The sequence below is a fragment of the Haemorhous mexicanus genome, chromosome 19 (assembly GCF_027477595.1).
Source record: "Haemorhous mexicanus isolate bHaeMex1 chromosome 19, bHaeMex1.pri, whole genome shotgun sequence".
NCBI classification, from domain to species: domain Eukaryota; kingdom Metazoa; phylum Chordata; class Aves; order Passeriformes; family Fringillidae; genus Haemorhous; species Haemorhous mexicanus.
In genome coordinates, this window is record NC_082359.1 from 5,293,436 (window position 1) to 5,310,946 (window position 17,511).

At 39.9% G+C, this 17,511-nt stretch overlaps 1 protein-coding gene across 1 annotated transcript in view; it reads right to left on the bottom strand.

The window, feature by feature from the left end:
* Positions 1 to 17,511, bottom strand: part of MED13L (mediator complex subunit 13L) — a 186,665-nt gene that overhangs the window by 70,468 nt on the left and 98,686 nt on the right. The window contains exons 3-4 of the mRNA XM_059863897.1: positions 17,366 to 17,450; positions 12,969 to 13,052 (exon numbers count right to left, since the gene is read on the bottom strand). Of these exons, the coding sequence (XP_059719880.1) occupies positions 12,969 to 13,052; positions 17,366 to 17,450 (169 nt within the window). The remainder of the gene's footprint in view (positions 1 to 12,968; positions 13,053 to 17,365; positions 17,451 to 17,511) is intronic.

A 17,511-nucleotide genomic window follows, 5' to 3' on the forward strand; every position in this document is an offset into this window, starting at 1 on the left:
GACTGACTGGTTTATTTTTTAACTCATAGTAAATCATATCCTCTCATGCAAAACCATCATTCAAAATTGGAACATTAAATAGATTTCTCTTTTTATACTCTTGAACTGGTAATTTACATCCAAAATGAATCTTCAAAGATCATAAATGCTACATAAAGGGGAATGGAAATGCAGTTGAAATGACCAGAGTGTGTGTATGTGTGTGTGACACAAATGGGAACAATCATGGATTTGTGAGAAGAGTAGCCTTAGGAATAATGCAGTACAACAGCAAATCCTGCTACATTGCACCCTTTATTACAAAGAACAGCCACTATAAGAGAAGAGATTTGGTGTCACTGACAGTGTTAGCTCCTGTAAATAATGCTCAGGGTGGGGGAATGGACAGTTAAACTGACTGGCCAGTAGAATTTCCCAGTCAACTGGTTCACAAGATTTAATTCCTTCATTTAAAACAGCCTTCTCTGTGTTAACTTCCACCAGTGAGATATTTTTTTCTCTGTAATTTTTACCATCAATACAAGTGCTTCAAGTTTGGACTGAACTGTATTAAACAGGTCTGTGTGGGCAGTTCATAAAGTGCTCCAGCTTACTTTAATTAGTTCTTTTAATTCTCTCACTTATACAAACACTACAGCTACTTAAGTGCCTCTCCTGAGATCACTTAGCCCTCTTTGATTTCTTCCAGCATTGAGACACAGTCCTTGACTTAACTTTGCATTCAAAAGAGACATCACAATTATTAAGGCTAAATAATGAGAATTAAAAGAAGAAGGCAAACAGCACAGAAACAAATTCTGCTCTGATTATGATACTGGAAAAACTAGAATTTAAGGCAAAGAACTTAGTACTACTTCAGAGAAGTCTGAGACTGGATGAGGGGAAAGAAAAAAAACAACAGGGAAAAAAACCTCACCAAAACCCCAAAATTAAATTCAACAGAAATAAACATAAAGAAAAGGAATGGGAGGCAAAAATAATAATTCCATACAAAGAGCATAAGGAGTTTTCATTGTGAAGGAGATGAACTGAACAGAGAGAGCAGACGTGTACTAAAATCAAAAGGCTTGAGACAAAAAAGGATATAGAGTAACATTCTCTCATCCACACAGGAAGTAGGAGCCCTAAAGTACACTAATGAATGAAAAAAATTAAACCAAAAATCCCAACCTTTTTTCCACCCATTGCATAGATGAGCTATGGTATTAATTACCAACAAGTATTTATGCAGGCTGAAATTCTGTGTGGGTTCAAACTCAATTAAATGCACAAAAGAAAAATTCATCAACAGTTGTTAAACATAAAAATATGTCAAGTTGTATTGTCAAACCCAGCAGGAACCTGACCGAGTGTACAGAAAAACAACTGAATTCTTGTCATGATCTGAAGAGTCTTCCCTGAGCTGTCCCACTTCTGACCACTGCTGGAGACAATTTTTATGGTAAGGGATTATTTAGGATCTGGGTATATTCCTTTTTAAGAAATTAGAAGCACATAATCATAGGCAGCTTCCTGAAATGCCCAGAGTAACTATTACACTGATTTTTATCTGACTTGGCCAAATGCTACATCTGTCTCATGGCTGGGGCCAAAGTAGGCAGAATCTGATACTCTTCAAGCAACATTTCCACTCCTTCCTAAATTAAATCTTTTTCTAGGAATTGGGCAGGGCAGTAAATAATTTCTCTGTATGTGTCTGTCCTAGGGAACTGCTCTCCAAAATGTCAGATCTAAACTTGGTTTCAGCAACACTGTGTGCAAACATAGGCATTCCTAGTTTTCAGATTATGTAGAAAAGAGAGACTTCTGTACATTAGACATCCAGTTCCATATTTCAGACTGTTGGATCCTTCAACAAGGAAAACAAAGGAAGATATTTTAATGTTCTTCCTTTAGCTCTTCTCCACCAGCTTTCCAGTCAGCAGATGGAAATTATATAATTAGATGTACTGACATCATCATCCAAAAAACACTTGCAGTTCCCCGTGTCTTTAACAGCTGGCAACATGAAGAGATTAAAAAGAGATGAGATCCCTCCAAGTAATTTTTGCAGCTTGCTTTCCTCAGGAGACAGAAAATCCCCTTGGCTGGTGGAAAATTCAATTTACCTCTGTATTACCACCTTGTCCTTCAAGAATTTTTCTCCCCACAGTCCAGCCATGCCTGCAGACACCCCGGCCATCAGCATTAGTCTCTCACTCAGCCATGTCACATCATCAATCCTGGGACCATATTTTGGAAATCCTTGGATCCTTCACATAGGCACCCACAACTCCCACTTCTCTGGAATGCCTTCCCCCTCCCACTCCTCCAGGGAGGAAACTCCAAAAATTGTCACCATGACATTCAGACTGACAGAAATCAGGGGAAGGCAACAGCCTTCCATGCAAGTTTCCATGTACCCAAATATTCCAGTGTCTAGCAGTGCACTGCTGTACTTAAAGATGGCCAGCATTACACAATGCACCATCAGAAAACTGCTTTTCAGTCCAAAACTGGACTGTTTCTCAGAAATCCATAAAAAACTTGAACAACAAGGCAAGGAGAATGGGTGGAAGAAAAAGGGAGAAGTCTACTCCAGCAAGAAGAAAGTATCTTCAAAGTCTCACACAGGTGAGTTTCACACAGGCACTGCTAAATCCAGGGATACATGAGGAATTCCTGTTGGATTTTTCCTTAGGGATCACCAAGGATTTAAAGGCACTGCCACAGGCACAGCCTGGGACCACATCTGCAATTCCCTGGGCAGATGAACACTGACCAAAATACTCACTGAGGCATCTCTGCACACACAGTGTCAGGACTTAGAGCCTTTTCCCTGCGTAGTGCAAACTCCCTGTAACTCACATAAGCTACCCTAGAAGCAGTATTTCCCATCCTGAAGAACAGTATCCACATCCAAGCCCTATAACAGCAAATCTGCAGAGATGTCATCACGGCAAAGAAGTCACACGTGTTGCCACAGAGAAAAGCCAGGGTTTGATCCCTGCTGCACCCCCAGACCTGGTGGCAGTAGATGGCAGCAGCAAGCACAGTATTGGCAAAGATGGTTTGGCAATGCTGGAAGAGTATTTTGCTGGGCACCTGGAAAAAAGGTCTGCTCCTTAGGAGTTAACCACTCTTAGCTTTATTAACAGGGCAGAGTTGAGAGACTAAATGCAGTCTGATTTATTACAACACCATTTTATGCTTATTGATTTTTCAGAAAGAAAACTTGACATGCATGCACCGTGTGCCATGACTGTGAACCAGAGGGCTGCCCACATGCAGGTCCAGACAAGTGGGTCTATCCTAGCTCGAGGAATCCAGACAGCCCAGACACACACACTGCTAGAGAACCCAATTCTTCTTTCCAAAATGTTATCCAGTCACTTGTGCAGGAATTCTCAACTTCCAAAGTGCAGACACTCAGAATATAAAAAGTCACTTCTCTGCCCAAGTGAGAGCACTTGAGAGCTGCCCAGCATTTGGGATTGAGAAAGGAGCTGCTCCACACGTGCTCCTCACCCTGCCTCCAGCTCAGGCCACATTCAACTTGTGCAAAGTTCAAACAGAAGGAACAAGGTCTGCCCTGCAATCCCAAGCAGGAGAAGAGGCTTTTTCCTGAGGATTTGCCCTTCAAAGGGCAAAATTCCTCAACAATTCACTCCAAAATCCCAGTTTGTGGGAGGTATGGCAGCAAGGATCACACATCCATTGCCAAAACCTCTCCCTGCCTCCCCCTCCTGCCCCACTTCTTAAATGAAAAAGCTGTTTTTAACCATATGAGATTTCTCAAAGAGAAGTAAAAGCCCTGTCACCAGTCAGTACCTCTTGCTACAACTCAGAGAGCATCCAAGAATAACAACCAGCGGCTTTTTAATGCACTTTACTAATCTAACTCTACTCAGTTTGTCCCACCAAACATCTGCTCCAACTGCAGCTCCTCCCATTCTTGACAGGTTTAAAAGTAAATATTGCTGAGCTCAGGAGAGAGTTTGGTTAGAATGATTATGCAGAAGAGGAGAATGAGCCATTGGAAGCAAACAGAAGGGGAAAACAGCATTACCTATGTCCTCTCACCAACAGACTGCAGCCAAAATTCAGAATTGTGATTTCTCAGTTGCCAAAAGAGTTCACAAATGGTGATGCATTTTAAGATGAATCTGCTGAGTAATTGTTTGTATCAGCAGATTGGTCCTCTGCAATGTTCACTTCAGCCTTGGCAAGGCCTACAGCTCCCTGTTCATTGTTCAGATACGGGTTTGTTTGTGCTAGAGGCCCACCCAGAGAAACTGGTTCATACAGCTTTATTTAGATTATATAGGATATACCAAGTGTTCCTTCAAGTTTGCTGTCTTCTAAACCAGCAGTAAATTTCTACCAAAGCTACTTTAAAGCTGTGCCATTATCCTCAATCTGACCATTTATTAAGTTAAAACACTACAGGCATTCAGAAGATGAATAGTTTTTGCTCAACTTTATAAATGGTTCCAGACAATTAGTGTTTAAAAATAAGCATTTCCATAACATTTTTTGCTGCATAGTAGTCACAAAATAGCCCATTTATATTCCTATCATTTGAGGATTTCTTAAACAAGGGACCTGGTTGCACAAGACCTAATGGATCACATGGTATTGCACAAAAATCACATTATTTTGCAGTATTTAAAGGACTTGTTCCACCCCCTGCCATGGGCAGGAACACCTTCCACTATCCCAGGTTGCTCCAAGCCCTGTCCAGCCTGGCCTTGGACACTGCCAGGGGATCCAGGGGCAGCCACAGCTGCTCTGGGCAATCTCTGCCAGGGTCTCCCCACTCTCACATTTAATTCACGTTCCTAACATTTAATTTAAACCTACTCTCTATCAGTTTAAAACCATTCCCCTGTCACTACCATTTTAGTCTGAGTCTTCAGAAAATAAGGGTTTGCAAAAATTTTTAAGGGAAGTCTCAGAAAACATACTTTGAGAATAAAGAACCTACATAACTGTTATGAAACAAAGCTTTAATTCAAGATTAAGTTATTTTAAAGAGATATAAAAGTGTCAGAAAAATAAATGAAAAAGGTATTATTGATGATAGAAGTAATTCAATGGAATTGCTTTCAATTGGAGTTTTCTGTTTTTGGAGAGAGATTGGAGATTTTTTGTTTGTTTGTTTTTGGTTTTGGGGTTTTGGTTTTTTTTTTTTCTGTTTTAGCAGAACTCATAAGACTATATATGAGGATTTTAAATCAGTTTAAGCTCTGAATGCAGCTTAATTTTCAGAAACCCAGGCAAGCCATTCACTCCTGTTTCTGGAGGCTCCTGCAGCACAGGGAGCAGAGCTGCACTGCACCTGCAATTAAAGTTGCAACAGATTTAAATATTCCTAACTAAGGCCCTCTAAATATCTACAGAAGCCCTTAAGTCAATTCATTACTGATACTGTAAGTGACAACACTTGTGTTTGGCAGACAGTGCAACTGGGAGCCCTGACAAATCTCATTAACAGCACATCAGGGGCACTTAGATTATCCTTTACACACAGTGCCAGTACTGAGTGTATAATGAGAAAAGGAGCTTAAACTTTAGTGGGACTGCACTAATTGGTCACCAAGTCCTGATTAAGCCAGGCTTCATATATAATTACTGAAGTTCAAGTATCTGACACAAATGTATCCAAAACCATTTAATGAAGATAGTCACTTCTAAACTACACAAATAAAAATAAGTCATGAAAAAGGAAAGAAACAGAGAAATAGGCAACTTATTGACTTGAACTTCCTGCCTTTTGTATATTCCTGCAAAATATTTCAATCACTTAAATAGCTACATTTTTTTAAATTATGAAAGTGTGAAGATAATCCCTCAATTACATTAATTAATGGAAACATTTAGAATACATACAGGCATTCCAGCAACCTTCTATATATAAATATTGTATATACAAAAAACATTGCCCAGAAAAAATAACTACAAGAAAAGGTTTTACAGTTTTTTAAGTTAAAGATTAATGGATCTACTTTATATATTTGTTCATTTACATTAATTAAATCAGTAAAGAAGATCCTTAACTTCAAAACTGCAAAGACAACTCTTCTGCCTTATAAAGTGGAATCCACAAAAGTATGTGCCAGCACATCCCCCCCAGCTGGTAAAAGAGGAAACACATGGAACCATACCCTAACACACATACCCTGGATATCCTGGCTTCCTCAAAATCCTACAAGGAGGTGGTAGTTACAAACACACACTCAAAGCAGACAGACTCGGAGTACTTCAGAGGGGAACAAAGTCTCAGGTACCTCACAAAGATCAGACTGTGACACTCTGTGACAGCACCCTGAATGTCTGTCCTGGCTCAGACACAGCCCAGGAATGAGGGTGCCTTTGGAAGCAGCAGGCACGACGGAATTCTTCTTCTCAGGACAGAAAGGAATGAGAAACAATTCATTTCAGACTGGGGGATGTTGGTCAGGAGTATCTGCCTCCTGTGCTGGAAGCTCATGAGGAGCCAAACACTGGATTTTACATAGATCCTTCTACAACACTCTGCCCCACCAGATTATTCTGTATCAACCCTGCTGCCTCCTGCTGGGAATTCCTGTGTGACAGGAGGGATTCTGATCTGCCTGCTGCCTGCCAGAAACACACAGGCACTGCAGACACACCAGGCAAGTGCCCCACCAGCTGCAGCAGCAGCACTGAGATAATCCAGACAAGGAGGTCACTCCAGTCACAGAACCTCTCTTACCAAGACAAGGGTGCACTTGTGAAGAAACAATTTCTACCTCATTTCTATCGCCAAAAATACAAGCTATGACATGACTGAACAGCCCCCAGCACACCTACCAACATCCCTGCTGCTTTATCTGAGGTGGCTGGCTCAGGTCCATGCCCTGAGCAAACAGCAGGGCGAGACACTGCACAGCATCACCTGAATTGGCTGAAGCAGGGACATGCAGCAAACTGGGAGCACAGCTCCAGTGACATCTCACCAAAGACCCCATGCCGGGAGCCCTTCCATTGTTCCCAGGACGTTATCCTGATTGGCAAGGGGCAAGGAATCTAAAGAATCGGTGCCTGGGGTTGCTTTACTACAGTGTTTTTAATGGCTTTAGCCAGGAAGGGAGATGAAAAGGCCGGGCCCTGAGGCAGGGGCCGGCAGCGCTCGGCTCCAGCTGCTCGGTTCCGTTCCTGAAGGACGCGGCACAAAGCCCGGCCCCACGCCCCGATGCACAGCTGGGCACCGCCTCTGCAAACTGGGTCACACACTTCAAACAGCAATGGAAATTTTACAGCACGCTCCAGCACGGTTCTTACCAGCTTTTAGAAAATACTGGTTTATTGTTTTCCTTATTAAATAAAAAAACAATAAAAAGACAACTGAATACCAAATACCCCTTAATTTATAGTTTATCTGGAAGGTTACCTTGGTGATAAAGCACATGAACATTGAGATATTCAGTCCAAAATGCTTTTTTCCTGCACAGTGTGCTAACATTTTCGATCAAGAATTTTACACACAAGTTTCCAGAAATACAAACACACAAAATAATCTAAGACTATCAGTAGCATACAAGGAATAGATTATAGCTATTTAAAAGGTAATGTTTTAATAGCCCTTCCCCAAACCATCTTAATAGTATCCTTAAGTAACCCTAAGCTGCTAATAATATTTTGCTGTTTTGCCTATAAAACATAAAAATATGTTATATTTATTAGTGGTATTAGATTAATACACTTGAATTAAAGTATATTAAATGGCTTGGAAAAGTCTATAAATATAAGCATGTTTATATCAAGAACAGCTTGGTATCACCTTGATATATTTGCAGCTTTTGCCTGAAAAATGCATGTGGAAATACTTATTTAAAAATCTCTATTTTAGATCTACTTCTTCTGCTAAAATATAAATGCAGATTATATCACATTGGGTACACTACACAATTTTTCAGAGTAAGTAAGAGTTAATTCAGCTTTGGCACACACAAGATTACCAATTAAATAACACCAGCCACAGATATAACACACCAACTTGGTGTAGGGTTTTACTAAAACCATAAGTAATCCTCAGAAGAAACTCAGCAAAGATGAAAATAACATTTCAGAACTTAAACCTTGAAAATATGAAAATATTTCTCTGGGACCTAAGCCTCTTAAACTGAAATAGAAAAGCTTATTTTTACAGAGGTATGAAGAATTATTGGAAAATACACAGTATTTCTTATTACTCCATATTTCTATCACATTAATTTTGACAAGTCAGGAATAAGAACACATTATTTAAAATTAAGTCAGATTGATTTTTATTATTTTGCTGCCTTAGTCTCTCCTCATTTATAATGGTGCTGGCAATACTGCACATATATATTACTATAGCATCACCAGACACCATTTTCAAGGCACATATATGATCACATTACTGAATTTTTTAGGATGGTTAAAATACAAGTACACAAATGTGCAGAATTAAAATAAATTATAAGACTTCTTTTTCTCAGCGTCAAGGAAATAAAACCCTCCTCACTGCATCACAGCAAACTGCACATGCACAGTCAGTTACTTTTTCTCTGCTGAGGAATTCAAATCTTCATAAAAATTTAAATAGAGCACTTCAATTTATTTTACTGTGCTTTTACTGCACTATGTCACCATGTAATGAAACACCTGAGTGCCATTTGCCAGAAGACAGTTTCTGTGCCAGGAGCAAAGCTCTGTGTGGGATTCAGCCAAGGTGCTCTGGTGCTTCCACTGTTTCTGGCACAGCAGTTCCTCTCCAGGGCTCCCCAACCCTGATGTCTCCATGTGCAGACACTGACCTGACTGGCAGGAGTTCCCGGCATGGCACAAAGCAAATGCAGCTGCAGCAATGCTCAGTGTCAACTCTGGTATCACTGATTTTAGGTATTCCTTGGATAAGTCCTATGGCTACTCCCAGGAAATTGAAGGCAATGATGATTTCAAGGATCTGAGAGAGGCAGCAGTGCTTTAAGTGTCTGCAGTCTTCATATTTTGATGGCACTGATTAATGCTCATTTTCATGCTCACATAGAAGTGAACAGAGCTATTGACCAAAACTGGCTGTGGATGCACTGACTGAGCTTTTGCAGAGGGAAAAGTTCCTGGATTAGGTCTACAGGACAAGACTTGACATGGAATGCTCTGGATATTTATTAAGGTACCCATGCACTCACAACTCAAGAGATCTCTGTGTTCCAGCACATCGCATGAGGTTGTCAAGTATGGGACAGTGACAGCTAGAAATCTGTTTGGGATTAACAATCCAAGAGCTGCATGGCCCTGCAGCCTGACTGCAATGCCACTGGCCCATCCGTGCTGGTTCACAGAGGGCACAGGGACTGCCTAAACCCCATTCCTACCTGTCAGGCTTCTCACCGAGTAATGAAGAGAGGAACAAGCTCTAATTCTCAATATTCTACTGATGGAGTAGTTTTCTTCTTAAGGCTAAAAATACCCAGCACACTTTTGGAAGAGGGGATGACCCATAAATTATTTAAGCTACAAAAAGCAACAATTATTTTTTCATGTGTTCTTTACATTGAATTTCATTAAAAACAGTTTAATAACTTACGCTGCTCATACAGTTCAAAATAAACTGATTTCCCTCCCAATTTCCTACACACTAAGAAAACAATCACTAAAACAACCAGCAAAGATTCTTACATAAGATGGTCATCAGTTTTTCTTTTCAGTAAGTTGTTTAACACTTCATTGTGGTGCTTTCCAAAACATAAAAAAGCCCCATGTAGACTGTGAGAATGAATTTTCACCGTACAGTGAAAGGCACTACCAATGCCCCAGATCAGACAAGTTCTGTGAACTCCAGACATACAGATTTCCTTTAGAAAGCTGTGTGAAAAAATAATTAAGTTTGTCATTTCCCATCAGTAGCATGAAACCTATTTTAGACACTGCTGTAGGATGACAATAAAATGTGTAGAATTATTTAGGAAGTGACACATAATACTGAAGATACTTGGAAAAGGAAACCCAAAAGTTCTGCACTAAATTTCCTGTCAAAAGCATCTGGTCTTCACTGAAAGCAAAACAAAACACAAGCATACAGGGACCTGTCTGGAACTCCCTCTGCTGTTCCCTCAGTCCTCCTGGAAGAGCAGGAAAGCTCATCCTGCACTCAGCTCCCAGCACTGCCTGGGAAGGCAGGCCAGGCCCTCTGTTGTTCTTAGGCCTCCCTCTCACATCTCAGCATAAGTAGGTCATGGCCACTGCCATGCTCCACTTCATCTTTGACTTCATTCTGAAATCACAGCCCTCCCATCCTTCTCCTTTAATGCCATTCACAAAAACCACAGGCCCTGAAGGACTTTACTCCTTGAAAGCCAGCCCATGACTTTTAACTCCTTCCCTGTTCACTTACACCCAGCCCAGGACCTCTCAGTGTATTCCTGACATGGCATCAGTAACTCTGGACAATGAAACTTGAGATGAGCAACTCTGCCACAGGAAAAAAGTAGAAAAGCAGACTTTAGAGATGGCTCTATTTCTTTAGCAGAAAGACACCTGCTGGTTTCCACCATTCAAGGGGGGGATTTATCCATACACATCTCTTTCCACACTCAAGGAGAACAGAGCAGGTGTTTTCAACAGGGACTGCCTGTTCCCAGACTCCAATCTGATCACTGTACACACATGCAACTTATTTCTATTACTTGATATAATAACATGGCTTTAAGTAATGTTTTATAAATGCCTTTTTGGCTATTAGGGTTTTATGTTAAAATACCTAAACACCCTCAGCTGGCCTCTTTTTCCTGCAACTATTCCTTATTGCTTTATCTAGAACAAGCTGCTGCTTAGGCCAAGAGCTTCACAAAGAATTTATCTGGAATTAACATGAATCAATTCGTGAAGATAGCTTTTTGTGCTATGCTAAGAAAGCTTAAAAGATTAAATAAAAGGTGTCTGGACAGATTAGTCCCCAAAGCCTCCTTCTACTTGTTGCTATGTCCACAATTGACTTTACTGTCCATTTTTGCAGTCTTTACTGAAATCTTTCAGGAAGATTAGTTAATTTAATGTTATATATATAGCAAAAAAAATTAACTTGAAATGACACAAAACCTATTTCAAATTAGGCATAATTATTATTGCTATATAAACACTTTTGAAATGGTGCATATCCAAAGGATCTATAGTGACAAGAACTTTATAAAAATAAACAGAGAAACCACCACCCCCCTCAACCAACAACAAACATTATCTTCTTCAAATCAACAGTGCACCCTCCAACCCTTAAATCCTCAGTGTCAGATTTATATATGGAATACTTTAAACACAAACTGAGTTTAACATGAACTCAGGTTTTGTGACATCTTCCAGGCCAGATTTCTTTATGTGCAGACTGCACTTCTGTTTACAAACGCAATTATCCCCTACAGAACCCTCACTGTGCAGGTTGATTTGGTGTTACACACATGTAAATCAGACACAGGATTTACTAATCTGCCAGAATTCTAAGGTGACATTACCTCCCACGCCAGGGCTGCTGCTGTTTTTGACAGACATCTTCTACTGTATCAGATGCTTAATTTATTAAATTGATACACACCAGGAACAGGCAGGAGACTCACAAGCACATTTAATCTGAGCACTCAGGCTGCACTGACGTGGATAAAACAAACAGCTTTTGCTGAAAGGAGCTGCCTCTCCTTTCCAGAAACTAGAATTGACCTCTACTTACGTCACTTAAGGGAATTAATCTTGCAGAAAATTAAGCTGATGTTGGTATGATCAGAAAAGCAGGAGGGAAAACACGAGGGAGAAAGGTGGTTACGCACAGCCAGGACAGGGGAAGGTATGGAAAATCCTGGACCTTTCCATGGCTCCTTGCCATTAGATCGATGTGAAATCAAACGTTACACACACACAGTGTCAGTCACAAAGTAAACAGTAACACAACAGGTAACTCCAAGCTATGTTAACACTTTCAGGTTTTAGAAAGGAGACAAATCCATGGTCAGTTCCTGAATTCTCTCAAAACCAAATGAAGTTTATAAGCAGCTGGTTTGCACCAAATTTGCTACAGAAGGAAGCCAATGGTTTGTAGCATTGCACTGTAAGATTTCTGCAGGTAAACCTAGCAGTGAGATCACGATGAGAGGGAAAAGACGGGTCTGATGTGCAGGGTGATTTCCACCTGTCCCCACCCTGCCATCAGACGCTGTGTGACTGCAGCTGTGCTGGATGGATGAAGAAGTTGCCACCCCACTTCATCTCCACTGCTCATTACCTTCAAATCTCCCAGCATAACTGCGTGTTTAGTCACTTCCTAACCCAGTTCTGTCAAAATGATTCCCGTTAGAAAATCTGTGTTTCAGCTTAACTCAGATTATTTTTGACAGAACTTGTTTAGCGGATGACTATAAATGCAAGTACCAGAAGATCTGAGAACATTGTAACCTTTAGAGCTCAAGAGGAAATAGTGAGCAGTGGAGCCAGCTACCCCTGTTCCATGGCTGTGTTGCTGTGGGAGAAGCACATTAATCACTCCTATAGGTCTGATCAGTCAGCCTGCCTGAGCAAGGAAAGCCATGTATCGAGGGTGGCATCTTTAAGGAAAATAAATCAGGAAATCTATAGACGACTTATTTTACAGCTTAAAATGTCAGGCTGGGGTTTAGTGTCCAGAAATTAAAATAATTCGTTATAACTGCCTGCAATTCTGTTGTATAATGAGAGGAAAAGGCAGATGCTGCTCAAAAGATATTAATAAATGTGACATTTCTATGGAGCTAATGGATAAATACCAACCTCGCCTTCTTATCTTAAATTATCATAACAAGGTCTGAAAGCTTACTTAATTGCTTTCTATGTATTACTGACGTGAACCCGGTGTCTGTGTTTTTACTTGTTACATGACAAAAGAAGAGGGAAAACTACCACCAAAATTCAGCATCCAATTACCATCCCACAATCCACAACACTGACAGGAGCAGGACTTGATGCAGAGATCTCCTTACCTTTTATTAACTGGCTTCTCATCCTTGTCGTAGGGCCGTATGAACCATTTCCCAATTCTTACGAAGCTTTTATCCATCAGGCATCTAGAAAACAATTACAGCAACAATTACTAGTTACATCTAACAGTGTAATTAAAGGGAGTCTTTGAATGCAGTGACTCTGAGGGATTAGGCAGCTGAATTTCAATCAGACTGAAATGAAAGTTTGTAGGTTTTGGGTTCCACTTTTTGTTTTTCCACATCAGTCATAGAAAATCTCTGCCCCATGTCATGATGTTGTCACTGATGCTGAACTTCACACATGCATTTTCCCCTCACCATTGCCACCATCTTTTCCACTCTGTGCTACTCTTTTTGCTGACTGATCCCTCATTCTACTTTTCTCACTCCTCTTCTTGAACAAAAGCCATTCATTAGTACTGATTCTTTTCTATCCAGTCTTTCAGATTTCAGATGATAAAGAATACGCATTCCCTTATTTTGGCACATAAATGGTACAGTATAGGAATGATAGAAAATTGCATTAAGAGAATATTAACAAGGATTAAATTTTCCCTTCACATGATCCCCAGCATAATTTCAGGTGCTGAAACTCCCACAATTACTTCTTCCTCTGTCAGAAACCTTACTTCATCAAATATACTCCCACATCACCAAAATTAGAGCAATAAGTTCCATTTTCTGTGGTCCCTTTGAAAGTCCACAGTTTCTTTTTAGAAACTGCATATTCTTCTTAAAAAAAAAAACCCCAACAGTGAGGACTCAAAGTGATCAATACGCAATTTAAATGGACAAGTGAGGGAGTGCCTGGTGCCTTTCCAGGTCCACCTGTGCAGATGAATCACAGGAGCAATTTGCCAACCCTGAGTATGCCTCATACATTAAACATGTACTTGAACATGCTGCCCAAGGGACCACACACAGAAAATCATAATTAAGGCATATTTTTCAGTAAGGTAAATAATATGCTTCAAAAATTCTGTAAAACTGGTTATTTGTTGCTAGTGGTTTATACACCATTACAAGTAATACGCAAGCCTTGCCCATACATTTCACATCTATTCAGTATTTTTTATTCAGATGAAAGAATTGGATTTTTCCCCTCTTCTAAGTTTTCCAATAGTTTATTTCTATAGCAGCTGCTAGAGATTAGCCAAAACAAAGGGGAAAAAAACCTAAAAATCACATGAAACTTTCTGGGCAAGTACATTCTGCAAGGTTCAAAAAAGCTGTGTGATCTACACTTCAAAAGCATACCTAGAAGACACAGGAAATGGACAACTGACAATGTAAATACTAATATGCTCCTAATTTTTCTGTATAAACTTGGCAGGACTTTCTAAAGTTAAAGCTGAAGAAAATTCTACCAGTACTTTCTCAATTAAAGCAAAAATAATCCATTTCAGCTGAATAACCAATATCTTAAACTGACTATGAAAGCTAAGGCAGCAGAGATCTAAAGACATTAGTAGAGGTGGGGAAAAAAAGCTTCAGCAACTATTTCCCTAGGAAATATTTGCTATCAGAGAGTCTGTCAGTGCCAGCATGTTTTACACAAACAAAAGGAAGTCTGTGAAGTTTACATCAGATCCCTAAAGAAAATAATCTGTAGTAGCAAAAAAATGTAATAAACTCTTCCCATCACACACACTTCAATGCCACATCGCTGTGTCTCACCACAGCAAGTTTAACTGCCTCAAGCTAATGCTGCTTTCCTAGGAAAAGTCTTCATGGGAAGATTTGTCCTTAAAAATCAGTCAACCCTCCATGCTAAACTAAATCACGGGTTATTTAAGGAATAATCCCATATAAAATCAGAGCCATGCTGCAGCAGCCATGCAGCCGGGTGGACAGTCAATGATAGTATGGTTATTTTTGCTGTATAAGCACTAAAGGTAACGAGTCTTTCACAGTGAGCTGCAACAATGGACTTGTGACCAAAAAAACCACAAAACCCACCTAATATATGGTCATAAAAAGCAGTTAGTTAATGACATAAGGACATGAAACACCCTGCAGGTCCTGGCTTCTCTCCCCCCTCAGGGCTGGGCCATCCCTCCCTCAGCAGTGCAGCTGTTCCAGCGCTTCAGTGGCGCCTGACCTCCTGTATTTCTGATTTTTCCATGAAAAAATGGCCTGCCAAGGGTACACCAATCGTTGTGAAATGACACCATAATATTTTGAGTACTCATCTCTCGAATCTTGTAATGTTTTCTATACTGCCAATTAACATAAACAGCATTAGTGTGGGTACGGGGGGGGGGGGGGGGGGGGGGGGAAGGAGGGAGGCGGGGAGAAGGAAAGAAAAATTAAAAAAAAACCACAATCAGTTGTGTAAAGGCCCTTTTTCTTGCCTTTGCTAGGGTTAGGTAAAAGTTGTCCCCACAGGTCCCCCGGGCTCCTCCATGAGGAGCCGCTCCCCCCTCACGGCTCCTCCTCCCGCCATTTCCTTCCCACCGCGGCCGATCCCCCTCAGCCTCCAGCAAAATAAACACGAAATAAACCCCAAACCCTGCAAAACCGCAACCGCCGGCACCACCCGGCACCGATGGACCAGAAACGATGAGCCTTCTGCTGGTAATGGGGCTTTTCCTAAACACCGGGTAAAAAACAGGATTTAAAAGTTTAAAGTGCTATTTAATAAAGCCTGCACACATGTTGCTATCATTTTAAATGAAGTAATTATTATGTTAAGTTCAGATTTGGTACGGCAGACCAATCAAAAAATAATAAATAAAAAGTGAATAACTTGAATTAAATTCAACTACGTAAGTGTAAAAATTGTAGTCATCAGAGCAGCGAGAAGATGCTTGTGTCCAAGGCTGGGACTGCAGCAGGAGTTGTATCAGCTTATCACGACATGAATCATATCATCTTATCACAACATTCATCATATCAGCTTATCACGACATGAATCATATCATCTTATCACAACATTCATCATATCAGCTTATCACAACATTAATCGTAGCTTATCGTAACATGAATTGTTTCAGTTTATCAGGACGTGAACTGAGGCTGTCAGCAAACAGCTGAGGTGTGTTCACCAGCTACTGCTGGAAGAAAAAGACTTTACAGTCACAGCTGGACAGAACAGTTCGGCTGACTCTGCCAACTGATTTCAATTAAGTTACATATTAAAAAAAATTAAATTTATTTCACAAGTTTAAAGAGGTCCAAAGAATAAAATTAGCCACGTTACATTTAAAAGTCAGCTTGCTGGGTATCACAGATTAATAAACACATATTAAATTAATTTTCCTTTTTCTATTATACACCTGCAAAAGAACTAATGAACATTCTAGACTTGGAATTTAATTTTTATACTTTCATTCATTCTAAGTAGCCTGCAAGTTTTATAAAAAATACCCTGAAGAGACTGATGGGATAGAAAACAGGGACTACAACAACTAATCCTTGTACCTGGGGATTTGCACACAGGTAACTCGGTCACCCCATGGAAACACAGCCTCAGGAACATAATGCAAACCTCATTACCAATAAATCTACATCAAAGCAAACAGGACATTAAATGAGACAAGATGAAAGTGTTCTCCATTTGCTTATTTTCTGAAAGAAAAAAATATCCAAGGCTGCATTCTACAAAATTACTGCAACACAAAGGTGCATTCTATTTTGTTGTTGTTATTATTATTAGAACCTCAGAGAAAGTGGGAATTAGTCTAATAACATTTAATTGTAAGAAGATATCCAAATTTGTAAGAACTAGGATGTAATACAGGAAGGTGATGATGACCTGAAGAACTGCAGAAACAGAAAGAATAACATTATATAGCCCAAGATGCCATGTGCCAGTCAATGGGCCTGGAGAACAAGATAATCTTCAGTAATCTTAAAAGGTGATAGCTGGATTAAGAAGAAAAAGGGCATTAGTGTATTAACTAATTACAGAATAACTCTGCAGTCAAGTCATATTTATATAAAATATATATATGGCTCATCAGGGCAAGGAACTGGTAAGCTTCACTCTGAATACTGTGCACAAATGTAGTCAAATTTTAACATTCAGGTAGCCAGGATCATTGAGAGAAGAGTGTTAAGAGCTTTTAAGATATGTATCATTTAACCTCATCAAGGCACTGAAGGTCAGATACAATTACACTCTCTAAGCACTTCCAGAAGGTGAAAACTCCCCCTTCTTTGCTTTTAAAGCAGCTCTTTAGCAAAAATCCGAGCAGAAACATGTATCAACGTTATTGTTTGTATGAGTGTTTAATACGTTTGCACAGCATTTTATGATAAATTAGCAGAGTCAATGATTCATCTCTATCCTGTTCTCTTGGATTCAAGGTCTAACTCAAAAAAAAAGCAGTTTAAGTTTAGTAATATAATTGCTCTCAAAATGAAATATTTGAGAGCACTAGAGTTTTTCTTACCTTTCCAGAAGATTATGAATTGCTTTGAAGAGCAGGGTCCTACACTCATAGGAAAGTCCATTCTCCCAGAATCCTTCTTCCACCACTACAAAAACACAAATGTCAATATGCTCAGAATAGGGAAATACAAACATTTATCCAAAACA